At 38.2% G+C, this 17,575-nt stretch overlaps 3 protein-coding genes across 3 annotated transcripts; 1 reads left to right on the top strand and 2 right to left on the bottom strand.

The window, feature by feature from the left end:
• Positions 1-1,579: 1,579 nt before the first annotated feature.
• Positions 1,580-7,168, top strand: LOC140787467 (pyrophosphate--fructose 6-phosphate 1-phosphotransferase subunit beta-like). The gene is made up of 16 exons (XM_073136391.1): positions 1,580-2,037; positions 2,142-2,306; positions 2,402-2,523; positions 2,747-2,800; positions 2,942-3,048; positions 3,189-3,294; positions 3,724-3,787; positions 4,035-4,123; positions 4,751-4,882; positions 5,010-5,180; positions 5,276-5,391; positions 5,565-5,676; positions 6,013-6,097; positions 6,587-6,631; positions 6,718-6,786; positions 6,878-7,168. Exons 1-16 carry the CDS (start codon positions 1,854-1,856, stop codon positions 6,952-6,954), a joined length of 1,698 nt encoding a protein of 565 aa, XP_072992492.1. The 5' UTR covers positions 1,580-1,853; the 3' UTR covers positions 6,955-7,168.
• A 518-nt stretch (positions 7,169-7,686) lies between these two features.
• Positions 7,687-10,776, bottom strand: LOC140787466 (protein EDS1L-like). Its single transcript, XM_073136390.1, has 3 exons — positions 10,344-10,776; positions 8,740-9,519; positions 7,687-8,608 (listed from the first exon to the last, which is right to left on the bottom strand). The coding sequence occupies exons 1-3, from the start codon at positions 10,677-10,679 to the stop codon at positions 7,880-7,882; spliced, it is 1,845 nt and encodes a 614-aa protein (XP_072992491.1). The 5' UTR covers positions 10,680-10,776; the 3' UTR covers positions 7,687-7,879.
• Positions 10,777-11,465: 689 nt separating this feature from the next.
• LOC140786633 (pyruvate dehydrogenase E1 component subunit alpha-1, mitochondrial-like) lies at positions 11,466-17,232 on the bottom strand. Its single transcript, XM_073135213.1, has 9 exons — positions 16,591-17,232; positions 15,803-16,005; positions 15,644-15,723; positions 14,806-14,883; positions 13,320-13,415; positions 13,163-13,234; positions 12,964-13,017; positions 12,790-12,855; positions 11,466-11,808 (listed from the first exon to the last, which is right to left on the bottom strand). The coding sequence occupies exons 1-9, from the start codon at positions 17,079-17,081 to the stop codon at positions 11,764-11,766; spliced, it is 1,185 nt and encodes a 394-aa protein (XP_072991314.1). The 5' UTR covers positions 17,082-17,232; the 3' UTR covers positions 11,466-11,763.
• Between the last annotated feature and the right edge of the window lie 343 nt (positions 17,233-17,575).

Genomic DNA, 17,575 nt, shown 5'->3' with positions numbered 1-17,575 from the left:
AAACCCACTTAGTAGTAACATCTGCATATTACTGTTCAAATTCGTCCCTAGAAGTATAGAAATCAAGGTTCGACATACCAGCCGGGTGCACTTTTATACTTGCCGGCATGTCCCATACTAATACTGTGAAGTAAACGATGAAATAAAAGGAAAGAACTCCTGACGAATTTTGTCACTGAATTTCTAATAATCTCAATCTAGAGTCAGACCCTGTAGCTTGCCATGTTAAGCCGGAATTAGTTTTTCATTGAATACAAAATACTCTGTGCGAAGTTCAGAAAAGAGAACCTACAAATGGTCACCCCTTCTGCAAGACTTCAAGATATGCTATTAAGAAGGGGTAAATCTATCACTCGTTGAAAAAATCCTTTCATGTTATGAATTACATACAGAGTTACCTATTTTAAAAATGCATATAGTTATCAAACTTCGTAGCAGATTGCAGAAAAGGAATTAATTTCTCAAATAGATAATTGAATTGATAAATAAATCATAGTCGGAAGAAGACCCTAGTATAATTAAATCAAAAGGTGCTTACCAATGTTCTCACTTTAGCAGTATCTTTCACCACTACCAAGTTTACTGGGCGTAGATAAGTAGGCTATCAGCCAAGAAAGATGACCTTTATCAACCAGTTCCTCGATGAAATATGTAAGATGGCTATCTATCATTCCATTTAGATTGGGATCAATGCAAGAACCCCATAATCTACAGTTTTGCGATTAGAAACTTTAATTAGCAATTTAGACTTTAGAGACTGAACGATTTTAAATACAAAATTGTCTTTGTTATCTTCGAACATGTCTTCTACTTCTCCCATCTTCTCTACCCCAACCTATAGGAGAACCCATCTTTCTTGTCCTCTCATCAATCCAGTCATATTCTTCCTCCACTCTTCTCATAGCTAAAGCTCATCTCTTGGAATACATTACCATCTTCCACTACCTGATACCTACATCTACATCTGAATCTAGTAATACGTTTAAGAGTAAATGGATGCCAGGAAAGCGTGGGGGAAGCAGAGACCATATTCCAGGAAGTTTGATGGCAGAGTTGAGGACAGAGGCGTGAACCGCCTTCCCCGCCCTTTTATTAGGACTTCTCCACGGCGGCGACTGTCTCGAGATCGTAAAAGTTAAGAACAATAAGAGGCGTTTTGATGCCAATAGAGACGATGTCCGCAAAAAATATTTGTTGAAGTTCAAGATGAGATTAAAGAAACAGAGGAACGAAGCAGAAGTATTAGGTTAATTTTTTTTAAAAAAAAAATTTGAGTATCAAACCAAAATTTCAGGGTAGAATAATAAATATTCAAAAAATTAGGTGGAAAATTAGAAATGATATTGGGCGTTTTTAGGTTCATTTTGTGACGTCCGTGCCTAGATATCATTCATGTACTTACAAACTCATCATCGTGGCATAAAAATATTTTAAACGAATAAGTCAGGTCAAATAAAATGAATTAAATAAGAACAAGACATCATCAAAAGGAGTCAATTTCTCTACGAACTTCTAGCCCAAAAAATTATATATAATAATAATAATAATAATAGGAAAATGCGGAAAAAGAAAAATCTTCAACGCATATTCCACCCACCGATCCACCCAATACCATTAAACATAGTTTCTCGAACCATCACCCTCACCGTCTAAAGCGCTTCAATTCCGGCTTGGTTCGGCTCGCGTGTCGCCACGGCTGCACTGCACACTAAACGGCGGACTTCCCAATGACGTTTGCTAACCCTAGCCGAACGAGCAACCGCTTCGTCCTCGTCTCTCCTCTCTCTACTTAACAACAACCCACCTACCTGACCTGAGTCTTAGCTGCTCCGAGATCCACTCCTCTTCCTCTCATGGCGACCAACTCCTCGGCCGTAGCCAATGGCGGTGCGAAGGGGCCTTCTCCTGGCCGCCTAGCCGCCGTCTACAGCGAGGCGCAGATTAGCCGCCTCAACCACCCCCTTCCTCTCCCTTCCGTTCTCAAATCCCCCTTCAAGGTTGTCGATGGGCCCCCGAGCTCCGCCGCTGGAAACCCCGGTAGCAATTCGATCTAAATCTCTCTCTCTCTCTCTCTCTCTCTCTCTCTCTCTCTCTCTCTATTTTCTTCTCTTAGATTGATGCTTGTTGCCGTTGAATTGCAGACGAGATCGCGAAGCTTTTCCCAGGCCTGTTCGGGCAGCCGTCGGCGATGCTGGTGCCGACCGACGCGGCGGGGTCGGAGATGGCCAGTGGTGGTTTAAGGATTGGCGTTGTGCTCTCTGGTGGCCAGGCGCCTGGAGGGCATAATGTGATCTCTGGGATCTTTGGTAAAGCTTATCTCGTGTCCTGTGCTCAGTGATTGGGATTTGATTTGACTGATTTGTTGAGCCGAGGTTCTCTTTTTGGGGGTGTGTTATGGTAGACTACTTGCAGGAGCAAGCTAAAGGAAGCATCTTGTATGGATTCAAAGGAGGTCCGGCGGGTATCATGCGGTGCAAATATGTGGAGCTTACTCCTGAATTTATCTATCCCTACAGGAATCAGGTAATTGAGCTTATGATCTGATTTCCATGTGCGAGTACCCGAATAACACGTAGTTGTTTGGTTCCTTTTTTATTGTAATCTTTAAAAGCTTTTGGTTGGTTAATTATGTGACCCGACGTTTTTAGTTTTGTATTTAAAGAGTACCATTTAGTGATGTGCTGTACCATCCGTAGTATTTGTTGGACACTATTGTGATAAAACATATTAATCTTTTCTGGAATAGGGTGGATTCGATATGATTTGCAGTGGAAGGGACAAGATTGAAACTCCAGAACAGGTATATTTCTTGAACTTATATTGCTTTGTCGAAGTGAGTTGCTTCTCTGTTATCATGTCTAGTTGTCTCTTGTCAAAGTCAAAGTTTTCCACTCTTCTGTTCCTCTTAAATTTACTTCTCTTTACATGATCATGTGATCAGTTTAAGCAAGCTGAAGACACAACCACGAAATTGAATTTGGATGGACTTGTTGTTATTGGAGGGGATGACTCAAATACAAATGCATGTCTTCTTGCTGAAAACTTTAGGTTGGCTATGAGTACTGAGTCTCTGAGACTATGCTTCAATTATCTGGTGCTATTTAATAAGTTCATCTGCTTCATTTTCTAGTTATCTATTTATAGTTATTCTTCTTATGTCTAAGCTTTTTATATTAATTGATTGATAGGGCGAAAAATATGAAAACCCGGGTTATTGGATGCCCAAAGACAATTGATGGAGATCTAAAGTCCAAGGAGGTTCCAACGAGTTTTGGATTTGACACAGCTTGCAAGGTACTATCAATAATTTGTTTGATTCTTAAGTTATATTTTATGTCTACTTTTTTTTTTCCTCTTGAATGCTTATGTATTATTCAAAGCTTGAGTCATCACAATATCACAGAGTGGCTGCCTTAGTAAGAACTCTCTAACATCTTCTCTCAGCATGGAATGAGTTGCTTGTTTTCTTGTTCATACACACAAATTATATGTAAATATTTGCCCATATAGTGCATGAATTGTTTGCATATCCTTGAATGCATTCATCTATAACTTATTGAAGATTGGATATTCATATGGAGAATAAACCATCCAACTTATTGTGGTTGATGGTTGAATCATGCTATTCAATTCAAAACCTGAGTTTGCTTGTTTCTAAGTTGTATTCATATCTTTGATGTCCTAAGATGGCATTGAGATAAGAAGCTTTTTCTTGCTTTGCAGATATATGCTGAAATGATTGGGAATGTGATGACAGATGCACGGTCAACTGGAAAATACTATCACTGTAAGTTTGCTAATTTTCTTAAGAACAACGATATCAATTGTTTTTCACCTTGCTCCAATCTCGGCTACAATTAGGAGAAACATCGAGACATCCATCTGATGAACTAGATATAATAATACTACAGTAGGTTATCTTCATCTTGAAATATTTGACTTTCCGTCCTGTTTTCTGTGCTTGGAACATTTACAAATAGATTGCATTTATCTGTATCGAACGGCCCATTTAACTTAATACTTGGCTTCTGTAGTTGTAAGGCTTATGGGACGTGCTGCTTCTCACATCACACTTGAGTGTGCTTTACAAACACATCCAAACATAACCATTATTGGCGAGGAGGTACTTCCTCTGTAAATTTTTTTGTGTTGAGAATCTAACAATTGTAGCTCTGCAAGACTTGATTTATCTTGGTTAGCTCGAGTAATTCATGAATCAGAATGCATGTCTGATAAATGATGTACAAGCTTGAATGAGCTATGATGTAGAGACGAGACAATAGTATTTTTATCCTTCTGCATTAATTACTCTCTAGATGAAATTGTTGACTTCTCTAGTCTTCTTACATAGAGAATTTATGTTCTTAGCTGATGATAGTACATGCTCATGATTTAATAAACAATAGATTGCATGACAATGGCATCATATCCTACATATCATCTCAATGATATTCAGTTCACTACCATATACATTACTTATTCATAATTCAATCCGGTACATGTCTAAGTAGAAGATTGACGCTGATATAAACTTGTCTCCTACATGTATTTTTAGTTAGGTTTTTTTAATAAAAATTTGAAGTTAACTTTGTGTGGTTATTCTACCAAGAACCTTTTTAGTTTTTCCATAAAACTATTTTTTATGTCACACCTACCAATATGCTTTCTGGATCTTTGGCTTTCATTTTTTTACTTTATTAAGAATGCCTTAATGTTTTCTCAACATTCATCGGTTTATCGCTATGTTTAGGTAGCCGCCAAGAAGCAAACACTCAAAAATGTTACAGACTACATTACTGATATCATATGTAAGCGGGCAGAGCTTCGATACAACTATGGTGTCATTCTTATACCTGAAGGCCTTATTGACTTTATACCCGAGGTATCACATTTTAATTCTTAGATCATTGTCTTTTACTGTGGAAGTAGAAACTATTCAGAGTTGATTATCACGAGTTTTTCAGTAAAATATGTCAAATTAGAGGTTTAATCTTGATCATCTCTTTCAGGTCCAGCAACTCATTGCAGAGCTGAATGAAATCTTAGCTCATGATGTTGTTGATGAAAAGGGGGTGTGGAAAAAGAAACTCCATGAACAGTCCAAGCTTCTATTTGAATTTCTACCACAGTCAATTCAGGACCAACTTCTGTTAGAAAGAGATCCTCATGGAAACGTACAAGTATGCAGAAGTCTTTTAAGATCCTCAAGGTTCCTACTTCAACATTGTATCATCAGCTTGTTAGCATTAACTAGGCCTTTACACGACATTTTCAGGTTGCCAAAATCGAAACTGAGAAAATGCTTATCTCTATGGTTGAAACTGAGTTAGAGAAGAGAAAGTCTGAAGGGATATATACAGGACGCTTTAAAGGACAATCCCACTTTTTTGGGTAATTCTTACCTCATTTTGACTTATTGGGAGCCCAAGGATATATCTAAGCTGATTATTTATTTGTCTTTTCTTAGCATATCTCTGATCATAGCGTTGGGGTTCCTTTAATTCTTAAACTGAGCTTTTCTCCTGTTACTACTTCTAATACCTGTTCATATTTTAACTTTGTAGTTATGAAGGAAGATGTGGCTTGCCTACAAATTTTGATGCTGCCTATTGCTATGCATTGGGTTATGCTGCTGGAGCTCTTCTCCACTCTGGAAAGACTGGCCTCATTTCTTCAGTTTGTTACATCAATAACTCATCCTTTTTGTTCAACTACTCTGATGTGTTTTATTCCTATAATTTTGTGAAGCCTCATCTATGTTAGCTATGTCAAAAGTTTGGTTCTCTTATCATTGATTTTGAGCAGACTTTTAACTTTCAAAATTAGCTTTCATTATTTCTTCTGTGTTCAGCTGTTAGAGATGGATGTTTTAAGTCATCTTTATATTTTTATTAATGAGCTATTATTTGAGTATGGCTATATTTTTCTAGCAAAACACATCATGTAGTAGGTACATTTTTTTCCTTTTTTCAGTCATGAAAAGAGAACGTGTTGCTATCTTTTACATCATAGGTTGGTAATCTGTGCGCCCCTGTTGAAGAATGGACTGTTGGAGGGACTGCATTGACTTCGTTGATGGATGTTGAAAGGAGACATGGTAATTACTCAATTTTCTCAATCTTGATCTAATTCTACATCTTGATTTCCTTCCCATCTCTACCATGTTTTCATGTTTGAAACTATTGTCTTACATTCGTGTTTGTTTTGCACTATTATTGTAGTACAACACCAAGATTCACTTCATTGTAATGCATCAATGATGACTTTGGCTATTCAATAGTAGTTTAACAAGGAAAATGATGATAAACTGATGGAGTTGTGTCAGATTTACTATTTGTTAAGTGAACTTGGGTAACTAGCAGATAAGATACTAAGATAGGATGGGACATGACGTTGCAAATTCGATGTCATGTTCAGTGCTGGAGCTAAACCATTGCAATTTTTATTGTATCACGATCTAAATTCTTTTTGTAGATAGATTCATTATCTATTTAAGAGAAAGATACCCATATCGATTGTTTTAAATTTTTGACTGGATCGGACTACAAGGACAACATTCCATTCAGCTCACATTTTTCTCTTTCAGGTAAGTTCAAGCCAGTGATTAAGAAGGCAATGGTGGAGCTCGATGGTATGCATTTCATATCCCTTACCTACTTGGTTATTTTATGCCCAATTTTGTTGTTTGTGGACTAATTTCATGAGCTTATGGTTCAGGTGCACCATTTAGAAAGTTTGCATCTATGAGAGATGAGTGGGCTTTGAAGAACAAATACGTCAGCCCAGGTACTTTCCCACATATCGTTGTCAAATATATTACTTTGGCAGTAGTTAGTCTTGGTTGCATCTTTGAATGTACTTCTAATGAATTTGACAGGTCCCATTCAGTTTACTGGGGCTGGATCCAACGATGTCAACCACACTTTAATGCTGGAACTTGGCTTTCAGGCATAGAAATTTCACTACCGGCAGAATGCTTCTTGACCATTTGTTGAGTGAGGATGGTTAAACGAGAGGCATTTGTTCTTTGTTTTTTTTTCTTTTTTCCTAATAAAAGGGAAGTCTTTCAGAGTAACCTGCTCAGTTAGGCAATTTTGATGTTTGTGTGCTACTTGAAGTGGTTATTTTTGCACAACTCAAGTTCTGATCTCATTTTTAGTTGTTAAAATGTCAGATAGTGTTTAGTCGGTGATGCAGAAAAGTTAATATTACAATCTCTTTTATATATATATATAATAAATATGAGCCGGAGAAAGACCTAACTCCTTAAATGCAACCTAATTTAATCGTATAAGAGTTGGTTTGTCTCTGTTTGCATATTTTGTAACCTAATTTAATCATATATATTGCCGTGCTAGATACGGTGTGGTAAAAAGTATTAATTACTGAATTATACTTTCGTAGGTGAATTGCGATGATTTAGAATCTGTCCAAGATTTGGAATGCAGCGACTTCAATATTGAGACATCTAATATTTGCTCATACGAAAGACTCGAATCAGAACAAACAACAAACATCGTCTTATTCACACCAACTACCACAAAATCATTACCCTGGCAATTAAAAATGGGCCATGCTATCATGACGTAAGAAGCACCACACGCTAATAGCAGGAGAACTTACTGAGATTGGTAGATGCAAAGAAGAAATATCAGTTAGCACCAAGCTGATCTAATTGACGGTTCGTTAACTCTCCAATCATGTACTATAGTGTATTACTGTACCAGGTTATGTCCCACTAACACAGCTTATAACTATTAATACGTCTACAGTGATGACCCAAAAGCTCTGTCCCTTCTCAAATCCCCTCACAGCTTATAACTTATAATCATTACCTTCTAGCCACTGACATTACTTATCTAAGCTGGACTCACGCACCTTACAAGTTATCTTGCCCATCCACCAGTCTTGCAATACATGACTGTGATCTGTGCTGCTCTGGAAGGGTTTTCCACCACATGACAAATGAGGAATTACCCAAAAATGAATCCATACCAAGACACCCCGAATTAAACCACCGAAGTGCTTGATTTTCCAGTTTCACCAAGCTCTCTCTCCAATCGTCGAATGATTCACAATTACTGACCTCAACTTGGAGCTCTTCAACAATTGCCCAGAAACATGATTCTGAGCTAGTTCCTGCACCCATCCGTTGTGCCTGCTCATGCCACTTCTGGGTGTATTTGTATCGTCTCGGCCTACCTTTCGACATGTATGGACCTGTATCTTCATTCTTAGAGTGCCTGTAATAGTTGGCGATGTCCAAAGGCTCAACTAAACGCCGGTAACTCGTGCCCAAGTTCACCCACTCTGTTCGACGCTCAAAGCCATCGGGAAGCTCTCGCCTTCTCAGCATCTCGACTATCTCATCCCAAAGGCCAGCTAGTTCTAGTCTCTTAACATTAGCATTGAAATCTTCAACATTTCTTTGTAGCTTGAAGCTGTCATAGTAGCTCAGACCTCGGATTTTGCATGTCGCTCGGTAGTCATCAAGGAACCTCAGGTCTTCCTGAATTTTGCTATAGTTGGCATCAATCTTAGCCTGATTGCTCTGTCTTTGCTTCTCCCATTCTCCCGCAGCACAAAGAGACAACCTAGCTTCTTTGTCCTGAATGCAAGAAATCATAAGCAACAATTTAATGTCGTCTGATGTGTTTTTTGTTTAATGAATGGCGGTTGTGTGATGTTGTATGCTAATAAAGGGAAATTTGAAAAAAAAGAAGAAATCAAGGACCTTACCAGTTCAAGATCTCCTAACATTTCTCCATCCAGTGTGCCAGTACCACAATTTGAGGACAAAGAGAGTGCTTCCAGATCCAGACAAACTGCATTTTGAACCAGACATTGCTTCAACTTTGTTTCATATTGCCAGTGCTCATTTAAACTTCCATATGCCACCTCTGACAATTGTTGCTGGGGGGCCAGCTGAAGACAGTAAAATAACAACTGCAGAACCGCATCAGAATTCTCCACAGTGATTAGTTGCCCTTTACTGGTACAAAAGGCATAATTTCCAACAGGTCTGTAAGGAGAAAGTTCAATGAAGGAAGTTAAAGTCCCCAAGATGGTGCTTGTACATCCCATTAACAAACATGCCTGGTAGCTGGAAATTGAAAGTGCACTCCTTAATACAGTTCCATAGAAGATTGTCACTAGCTGAGATCTCCTGATTGACTCAAGGCTGAAGTCTGATGTTTTAGGGCATAAGAAATGCAAGATTGCTTGAATTTCTTCTTTTAAGGATGACAGAGGAGTTAACAAAATCCGTGGAACAATATCACGCATCATGACAAAATGCAAGAAGCAGCGAGACCAGTCCTCTCGTTCAAGGGCATGGCGGAACACAGTATCTCCAACAAGAGGAGAGCCAAATGTCACGCAGAAAGGATAAATTTGATTATTGCTGCCTAATTGGATACAATTCTCGAGTAACCACACTGCAGCAAGAACTGCCATTGCACCTCCTGATGAATGCCCAGTGAAAACTATATGTTTCTTCTCTGCTATAGCTCTATGAACCTGAAGATTAAAACCAAACATATGCAGGTAAAAAACCAACATCAATAACTACTGTATTAAAATTCAAGATGACTTCACAAACCCTATTGCACTATTCTAGTACATTTGTACTTCTCCAGGAACTAAACTGCCTTTGATTCTTAACATTTACAGTGTATTAATAGGGCTTTCCACGCTGTTAATAGTCAGAACAAATAAATCCTGGATTCACACAAGGCATACTGCCTCTGTATGAGAGAATAAAAAAGGCATGATTTAGCATCAAATGAAAGTCTGAATCAATCCTTTCAAAAAAAAAAAAAAGAGAAATATTGTCTTTCTGCGCACAGGGCACACTGTCTCTGTACAGGCAAGAAGTTCTTTGTTACTGGGTAAAATCAATGGGGCTTAAGGTAAGATTGAGGTGACAAATAATCCCATATTCTCGCAAGCCACCTGAACTCGAGGAGAGTTTGAGCTCAAATTAAGGGCACTGATTTCTTTTTTAAAAGCACAAATTTTCAGCTAATTTGATCTCCCTTCTAGGTACAATTAGTTCGTGTATATACTCGTATGGCATAGCATTAGCATATGCTCCTCCCATGTTAAAATATTATGCCATAACTCCATAAGTAATTAAATCATGCAGCAATACAAGAGATGGATACTTGTACGTAGCAGCATAAATCCCTATGCTACAAAAACAACCTCCAAATTCCAACAACTAGTATACTTCCTTAGTTTTCTCTACTGGAAACATTTCCTCCACTAACTCGCAATTGTTCAAGAAGTTAAATAACAATTGATCTAGTTAAAATATAAATAGAAAGGATGATATCGCTCACCTCAGATCGGAGAGAAGACCCCGCGAGGAGCCTTTGGAAGGAACAAAGAAAAGCACCATTGACGCGAGCAACGACGCCACTACCTACGCTCCTCAGAGAGGGGAAGAGAGAGGAGTCCACCTCGCAATCGCCGAAGTGCGCCCGGGCGCCGTCGATCCAGTCGCTGGCGAACCAGGAACCGGGGAAGACGAAGACGGAGGTAGGAGAGGAGTGTATGAGGGAATGGAGAAGGAAAGGAGAGGACGAGGAGTGAGATCTGACCGAGAGAGAGCAGCAGTGCTCGATTAGGATTCGCTCCTCATCTCTCATATCGATCCTCCTGTGGAGTCGCGTCATCTTTCCTCTTCTCGGTTCTCCTCCTCTTCTTAGGGTTGGGGTCGTCTCTTTCTAGGATCATCACCATCGAGGTCGCCATCGGAGAAGACAGGGGAAGTCGAGGAGGAGGAAGGAGTGGGCTTCCTTTTTCTACGTCAGTGGGGCCTAACCGAGTGGACTCGGACGACTGAAGTCCGTCAACGTGGTAAATGGGTAAAGGTGGAGCAATCAAAGAGCTCTCCGAGGAAAAATCTACTAAGTATCAAACGTACTATTTACAGAGAATTACCAATAAAAGCTACCTTAATTAATTAAAGAGGTTTATGTTCTATAAAAATTCTTATTAACATTTAATAGGACACTATTAAATTATCACTATTTTTTTTTTAAAAATTTACGGGGCAATTAAACTCATAACGTTGTCTTGGTCTAAATAAAACTCAGTACCTAAAGTCATTAACGTCAAAATTTAATTATAATTAACTACAACATAAGAATAAATAGCTTCAGGGCATTTTTAGTGGACACTACTGAGTTTCCCTTCTCTCAAAAAACGAATAAAATAAATAAGTAAAAGATAGAATAGCCCAACAAAATTAAAACGCCTAGATAAACAAGACAACCCAACCATCGTAGTGATCAATAAAGATACAACAAAAGTGTCGTTGACGGCACCTGAAAAGATACATCAAACTACTATCTATGCAAATTGAATGGCTGCCTAACTTATGGCAAGCAAAGCCACCGGTAGTACCAATTTTGTAGTTCTGAGATATGCTGGAAATTGTACAGCAAGATATCTCCCAGTTCTGTCAAAAACATTTATAATCCTCATTGTGGCTTTAACAGAAAGTATATAAAGGGTACAAGATAAATTTGGTCAATGAGTGGCACTATCATAAGGCCAAATTAAGAATTACCATAAAAAAATGAAAGCCGAGAGAAAGAACTCCGTCAGATCTCGGAATGGGTATTTATACAAACAAATTGTTGGATAGAACATCAACAGCTAACAGAATCTTCGCCTTCCATCCTTATTTCCTACACATCTGTGAGACTTTCTTTCTTGAATAATTGTAGAGATCTGAATTACATACGGTTTGCCTCAAGGAAGAACAGCTTTCACCTCTTTCCTATCTGCACCAAAACCCTGCAAGAAATGACAACTTCAATTCAGTCACTGTTTTAAACATAATCCGGATAGTGCTGATCCAAGCCACTTCATATATCCATTAGTCAGCCAGAAGAAAACTGAAGGCCCCAAAACTGTATCTTTTTTACTTGTTAAAACTGCAGAATGATGACAGGTAGGAAGTTATGCACCCAAAAACCCTAAAATTATATAGAGGGCAATGATCTTAAAATTTGGATATTTTGTAGGGAACATGGTTCGTATTATATTTTCCTAGAATACAAATCTTAGAAGTTGGATAAAGTAACAATGAGTTCTAAGTCAATATTTTATGTAATAAAGCTTTCTGAGAAGCACTGTTTCACAACCAAATCAACTTGACTATTTGGATGCACCAAAAGTCCTATCCCGGGGAAAAGGGAAACCAACCTGGACTAGTTACCTCTGCAATATAAGAATTTAGCAGAGAAACAAATAAATATAGGACTCTTTGGTGAGTTTATCACTAATGCCAGTGGTAGTAAGCAAATCCAAATTTCATCAATGTTATTTATCCAAGCAAGCTCCAGTTTAAAAAAGATAATATCAGCTCAGGAAGGTTCTTAAATGTTAGATTTCCTCAATCTTCCAACTTTTTCCAGTACTGATATTCTCTTGATGAGCAAATATGCTATCATTCTTTCAAAAGAAGCTACTTGTTTTACAAGCATCCCAAACCGGGAGCAGTATATGTCAACAAGAAATTTCAACTTAAGCTCACATGACCCTTGCTAATAAAAACTGTTATGATGGGGAGAACTTTAATCCTTGCCTCAAATAGTACTAGTAAGAGCAATTAACAAAAATGAACTAGGATTTTGTTAAATTCAGATACAGAATGAGCACACTGAAGGCTTCATTCTGCTGTGAGTTGTAAAAGTGCAACTAACATAGTTGGAATAGATGCTTTAAAAGATATGTTGGTGGGAAAGAAAAACAAGATATAGAGAAAACATATACCTCCACTCCAAAACCTTTCACGTATACATTAGTAAAGAGCTCAGAAGGATCAGGCATTGGGCTTTCCTGTAAATTGTGAAAGGACAAACATTAACACAAACATAACCATGATGAGTAAAAGCATAACAGCGAAAAAGAAAGGAGGAATAATTTGATTTCTTATCGAGTTAAGACCTTGGCAAGAGCAATGGCGTCATCTACTTCTTTTCTCACTTCTTTCTCAGTGTCCTGAGTCCAAACAACAGGATTGCCAAAATAAATATATAAATAAATGAATTTCTTTAATTGCTGTTATCTTTGAAGTGTCTCCTTGAATCTAATCCTATCAAATTTTCGTTTTGAACACGGCTTGTTCTATCATTAGGAACCTCACCTTCAGCTCAGAGGCAGATGCCAGTTCATGGGACAATATCAATTTTCTGATCCTTTCAATTGGATCACGCTCCTGGAAATGGCATAAAGTACATATTCTTAATACGAACTTCCTTGTCAGTTATAACTATAAGTAGACGGCTTGAAACCATCCTAACCTGTCTTACACCACTGATCTCATCACGGGTACGATAAGTGCTCCCAGGATCTGACATAGAGTGCCCGTGGTATCTGTAAGTGTCCATTTCAAGAATCTGAAATGTTTCAGTGAAATAATTACATTAGTGGAAAAGCGCTAACTCACAAGTTGATGAAAACATATTGTGTGAAGGAAAATATCTTGCAAGCAGTCTCCTTGATGGCAGAAAGTCTGTTATTGTTGCACATGCATGGCAAATAAAAAATTATATTTTGAAAAATGTAAAATAAAAGAAAATGAAAGACCAGCAATCTAGAAACTTAGTCCTAGATTCAAACAAATTTGAGGCAAATAACATATTATACCACAAAGGCAAGATGGAGCAACTTAATATGCCATCAATATAAGAAACAGAACCAAGTGCAACAATAATAAGGTTGTAAAAGGAATACCAAAATGAAGCACATAAATTTGAGCAAATAAATAAAAAAGAAAGTCAAAACAGAATCAACAATATAAGGAAAATCATCAAACTTATTTAATGATATTTGGAATTTGTTCTATAATGTCGTAGCTCAACAAACATCACGCAGAAGTTTCAAGTCAGCTAATTGAGCTCTTGACTGTGAATTAGAAACGAATTTACCACTTATAAAAAAGTTAAATAATTAGGCCCATAAAGAAGCACCCATGACTAGTGCTTGTAAGTATGGAACTACATATTTTGCACATACATGTATAAAATTAATTAAGGCGGATACAGGAAAGTAGGTCCATGTCTTTACTGATCCTTCTTAGCCATGCAAATCAAATTTTACAAATCCAAATAACGTAATTCATAAAACTAATTTGGTAGCGACATTTAAATAGTTGCGCATTATTTATAACAGCACCAAATTCGCATAAGTTCATGCGCAGAAGTTCATATTTGTAGCCTCAGTGCATCATCTGGACATTACAATTTTGACAACTTAGACCATGTAACCCTAGCACATGCATCAGTATGATTATGTCATAGAACCAAAGATTATACTTGATTACTGAGTTCCCTTCCCAATCACCATGCAATACAAAAAGTACGAATGATGAAAGCCGAAACTAGTCAGCACTTACAATGCCAGTGTAACAGTGATATAGGAGTATCTTCATATTGAGCAGTATTGAACTACATGGTTTCCAATTCAAAATAAATTCTTTTAAAAATACTTTGTCGATTATAGAGGTATGTCATTCCATGTTGAATGGTTGACCATGCCAATAACTGGCACAAGGTCATGTCACAATAGGTCAATCTTTGCCACTTATCTTCAAGGGAGCATTCTACTAAGATAACTGGCTATTTGAATATATGGCATGCAACAGAGTCAAGATGGAAATTCATGAGGCTTCAAAATAGTTAGAAAGTTCGATCGGCATGACACATAATAGCATATATAAAATTACTCGCACGAAGGAACATAATGATAAAGAATTACAAATAAGAAAAAGGTTGCATAGATACTCACAATAGGTCCATTTGCAAGAGCTTGCTCTTTAGCAAATTTGCATGCTTGCTTCACAGCAAGGGCATCCATTCCATCTACCTGAATTAAAACAAAATTACAAGGATATCAGTAACAAACAAAGTTATTAGCAGAGCAGATTATAAAATCTTCTGATCAAGAGCTTCCTCTTTCCTCCCAATCTAAGTAATAAAATATGCTTAGGGCATGTATCAAGTATCAACCTGCAGGACAGTAAAATACTACTTAGCTTGCAACAACTGAGCAAATCATTAAAATACTGTGACAATAACAACAAAGTAAAAGACCAAGAAATCATGGTTTCCACTTAAGGATGATGCCATATAAGGATGCAAAGACAATGGAATACTAGCATACACGGAAACATTAACTAACCAACTGAATTTAAGATATTACAAGGCAAGGTCTTCAAGTACTAATAAGCTGACATGCACTTCACAAAGTATCATACCTTGGTATGCAATCATCCAGGAAAGATGATGGTAGGAACTGATCAAAGACAAAAAAACTAATAGCAAGAATCTATGATCTAAAAAAGTAACAAGACGCACAAGCACAAGCCTCAGTGCATTGCCCAAAAACAGAAAACAGATTCTTACAAGTTTGAAATGCAAAAATATGTCCATGATGGATCAAGCTATTTAAGTGAAGCATCAAGCTATCATATCAATACTAGAATTTGGTCAGATAAATTTCAGTCATAGATGGATCTGTTGATTAATGTCAGGGAACAAGAGGATAACAAATTAAAACTTAAGTTACAAGTTCAGCATGCATTTAATATCATAGAAACAAAAGAAAACAGGAAAAAGGTCCTGACCTTTAGCCCAGGAACATAGTCACCACGCTTGTAATATGCTGGGCTCTTAGCAGCTCTCCATTCAGCTGTCCCCATTCCATCTACAAGAAACAACCAAAAACAAGTGAATACTCAGTGCGTCCAGTAAATTCTTATTCTTTTCACTGAGCAATCGCTTACAGTGATTGTTCTCGCAAACCAAGATGATAGGCAAATCCCAAAGCGCTGAGATATTAAGTGCTTCGAACAGCTGTCCCTGGTTTGCCGCACCATCACCATACAATGCAAAGGTGACTGCCCCCTCTTTCAAATACTTCTGTGCAAACGCCACACCGCAACCCAGTGGGACCTGTGCGCCGACAATCCCATGCCCACCATAGAACCTGTTGTATTTAAGATCAAAATTTTCAACTGTAAGAGAAAACTAAAATAAGTAGTTAAAACTCTCTCCATTTATATATATTCTCTTTTCTCTACTGTATTATTCATTTTAATCAACTCAACTAAGAAGCACCAGTTCAAAGCCGACCACTGCCAGACCATAGAAGAAGGCATTGATTGGGTTGGACCTTGGGGGAAGAAGACAAGGAACCTAACATTTCTTCACGACTAAAGTGTTTTAATTACATGTTTGGATTAAAAATCTCTATTGTTAGATTTATACTTCAATTCGTATTAAGATCAAACTAGTATATGCATAATGCTTATTACTATTGAATTATCCTAACCACTCTAAACGTTTGAACACACGGATCGTTCAAATTGGCTACATCCATTATCCTACATCACATAGCATCACTAAGTTCTAATCCTAGATTAACGGAACAGCAGAGCTTCGATCAATTCATGTTCAGATTATTAACCACTGCAACTGGAGCGATGTTATTAAAATTACAAAAGATCGCATAACACTCAGTCACTGACTTAATCATCCTACCTACTCAAAACTTGCATCTCAAGAAACGAACCTGGATTCCTTCTTGTAGAAGTGCATCGACCCTCCCTTTCCGTTGGAACACCCGTTGCGTCGTCCCATGAGCTCAGCGAATGCCTGGACGAGATCACCGCCGCGGCCGAGGAAGATGCAGTGGTCGCGGTAGGCGGTGATGATAGAGTCGCTCTTGGTGATCGCCGCCTCCATGCCGATGGCGACGGCTTCTTGGCCATCGTAGAGGTGGCAGAATCCTCGGATGAGCTTGGCCTTGTAGAGGGAGTCGGCGGCGATCTCCATGCGGCGCATGAGGGACATGGTGCGGAAGAAGGAGAGGAGCTCGCTGGGGGTGGTGTCGACGGAGCGAGAAGGGGGCTCGATCTTGTGGCCGGTGAAGGGGACACTGGTCTCGATGGTGAGGAGGGGTTCGTCACCGGAGGAGAAGTGGCGGTGGGGAAGAAGAGGAGCGGAGAGGGGGCGAAGGAGGGAGGAGGAGGAAGAGGAGAGGACGCGGCGGAGGAGAGCCATGGGTTTGGTTTCTTGGAGGAGAGATAGATCGGAGAAGGGAGATGGGAGATCGGAGATGGGAAGAGAGGAAGGGTAGGTGGTGGGAGATGGACTGGGAAGAGGAAGAACGGATTTTTAATGGGGCTATTAAGTAATCAATAAAGATAAATATGGAAGGAGAGATTCGGATACACACTAATAATAACGATTCTTAATGAATTAATTAATTGGTAAATCCCATCTCATTCTCATCTCATCTCATCTCCTATTCACAAAATTCTCTAATTATTTCTTTATAATATAAATGTAGTGATTTATAGTTGTAGATCGTTTATTTGACAACAAATTATTCATAGAAACTAATAATTTTTTATAATATCAAAAAAATTGATAAATGTACTAAAAGAATTACTATCTAGTTATTTTCTATATGACGCTGAGCTGAGCTGACCGAAAGTTTATTAATTTTAAAATAAGTTTTAATATCATTCTAGAAATATTTTATTGTAGAAACA

This window comes from Typha latifolia, chromosome 4, assembly GCF_019914945.1.
Source record: "Typha latifolia isolate L0001 chromosome 4, TyphaL0001v2, whole genome shotgun sequence".
Lineage (NCBI taxonomy): Eukaryota > Viridiplantae > Streptophyta > Magnoliopsida > Poales > Typhaceae > Typha > Typha latifolia.
Note: the sequence above shows the minus strand (reverse complement) of the source record. Positions and strands in the feature narration are given on the sequence as shown.

Coding starts and splice junctions, on each gene's coding strand:
- LOC140787467 (XM_073136391.1), top strand. CDS start 1,854: ATGGCGACCAACTCCTCGGCCGTAGCCAATGGCGGTGCGAAGGGGCCT. Junction 2,524..2,746: donor TCTATCCCTACAGGAATCAG/GTAATTGAGCTT, acceptor TTTCTGGAATAG/GGTGGATTCGATATGATTTG. Junction 5,677..6,012: donor AGACTGGCCTCATTTCTTCA/GTTTGTTACATC, acceptor TTTACATCATAG/GTTGGTAATCTGTGCGCCCC.
- LOC140786633 (XM_073135213.1), bottom strand. CDS start 17,081: ATGGCTCTCCTCCGCCGCGTCCTCTCCTCTTCCTCCTCCTCCCTCCTT. Junction 16,006..16,590: donor TTCTACAAGAAGGAATCCAG/GTTCGTTTCTTG, acceptor TAAATACAACAG/GTTCTATGGTGGGCATGGGA. Junction 13,235..13,319: donor AGATCAGTGGTGTAAGACAG/GTTAGGATGGTT, acceptor TGCCATTTCCAG/GAGCGTGATCCAATTGAAAG.
- LOC140787466 (XM_073136390.1), bottom strand. CDS start 10,679: ATGACGCGACTCCACAGGAGGATCGATATGAGAGATGAGGAGCGAATC. Junction 9,520..10,343: donor GGTCTTCTCTCCGATCTGAG/GTGAGCGATATC, acceptor TTTAATCTTCAG/GTTCATAGAGCTATAGCAGA. Junction 8,609..8,739: donor TGTTAGGAGATCTTGAACTG/GTAAGGTCCTTG, acceptor TCTTGCATTCAG/GACAAAGAAGCTAGGTTGTC.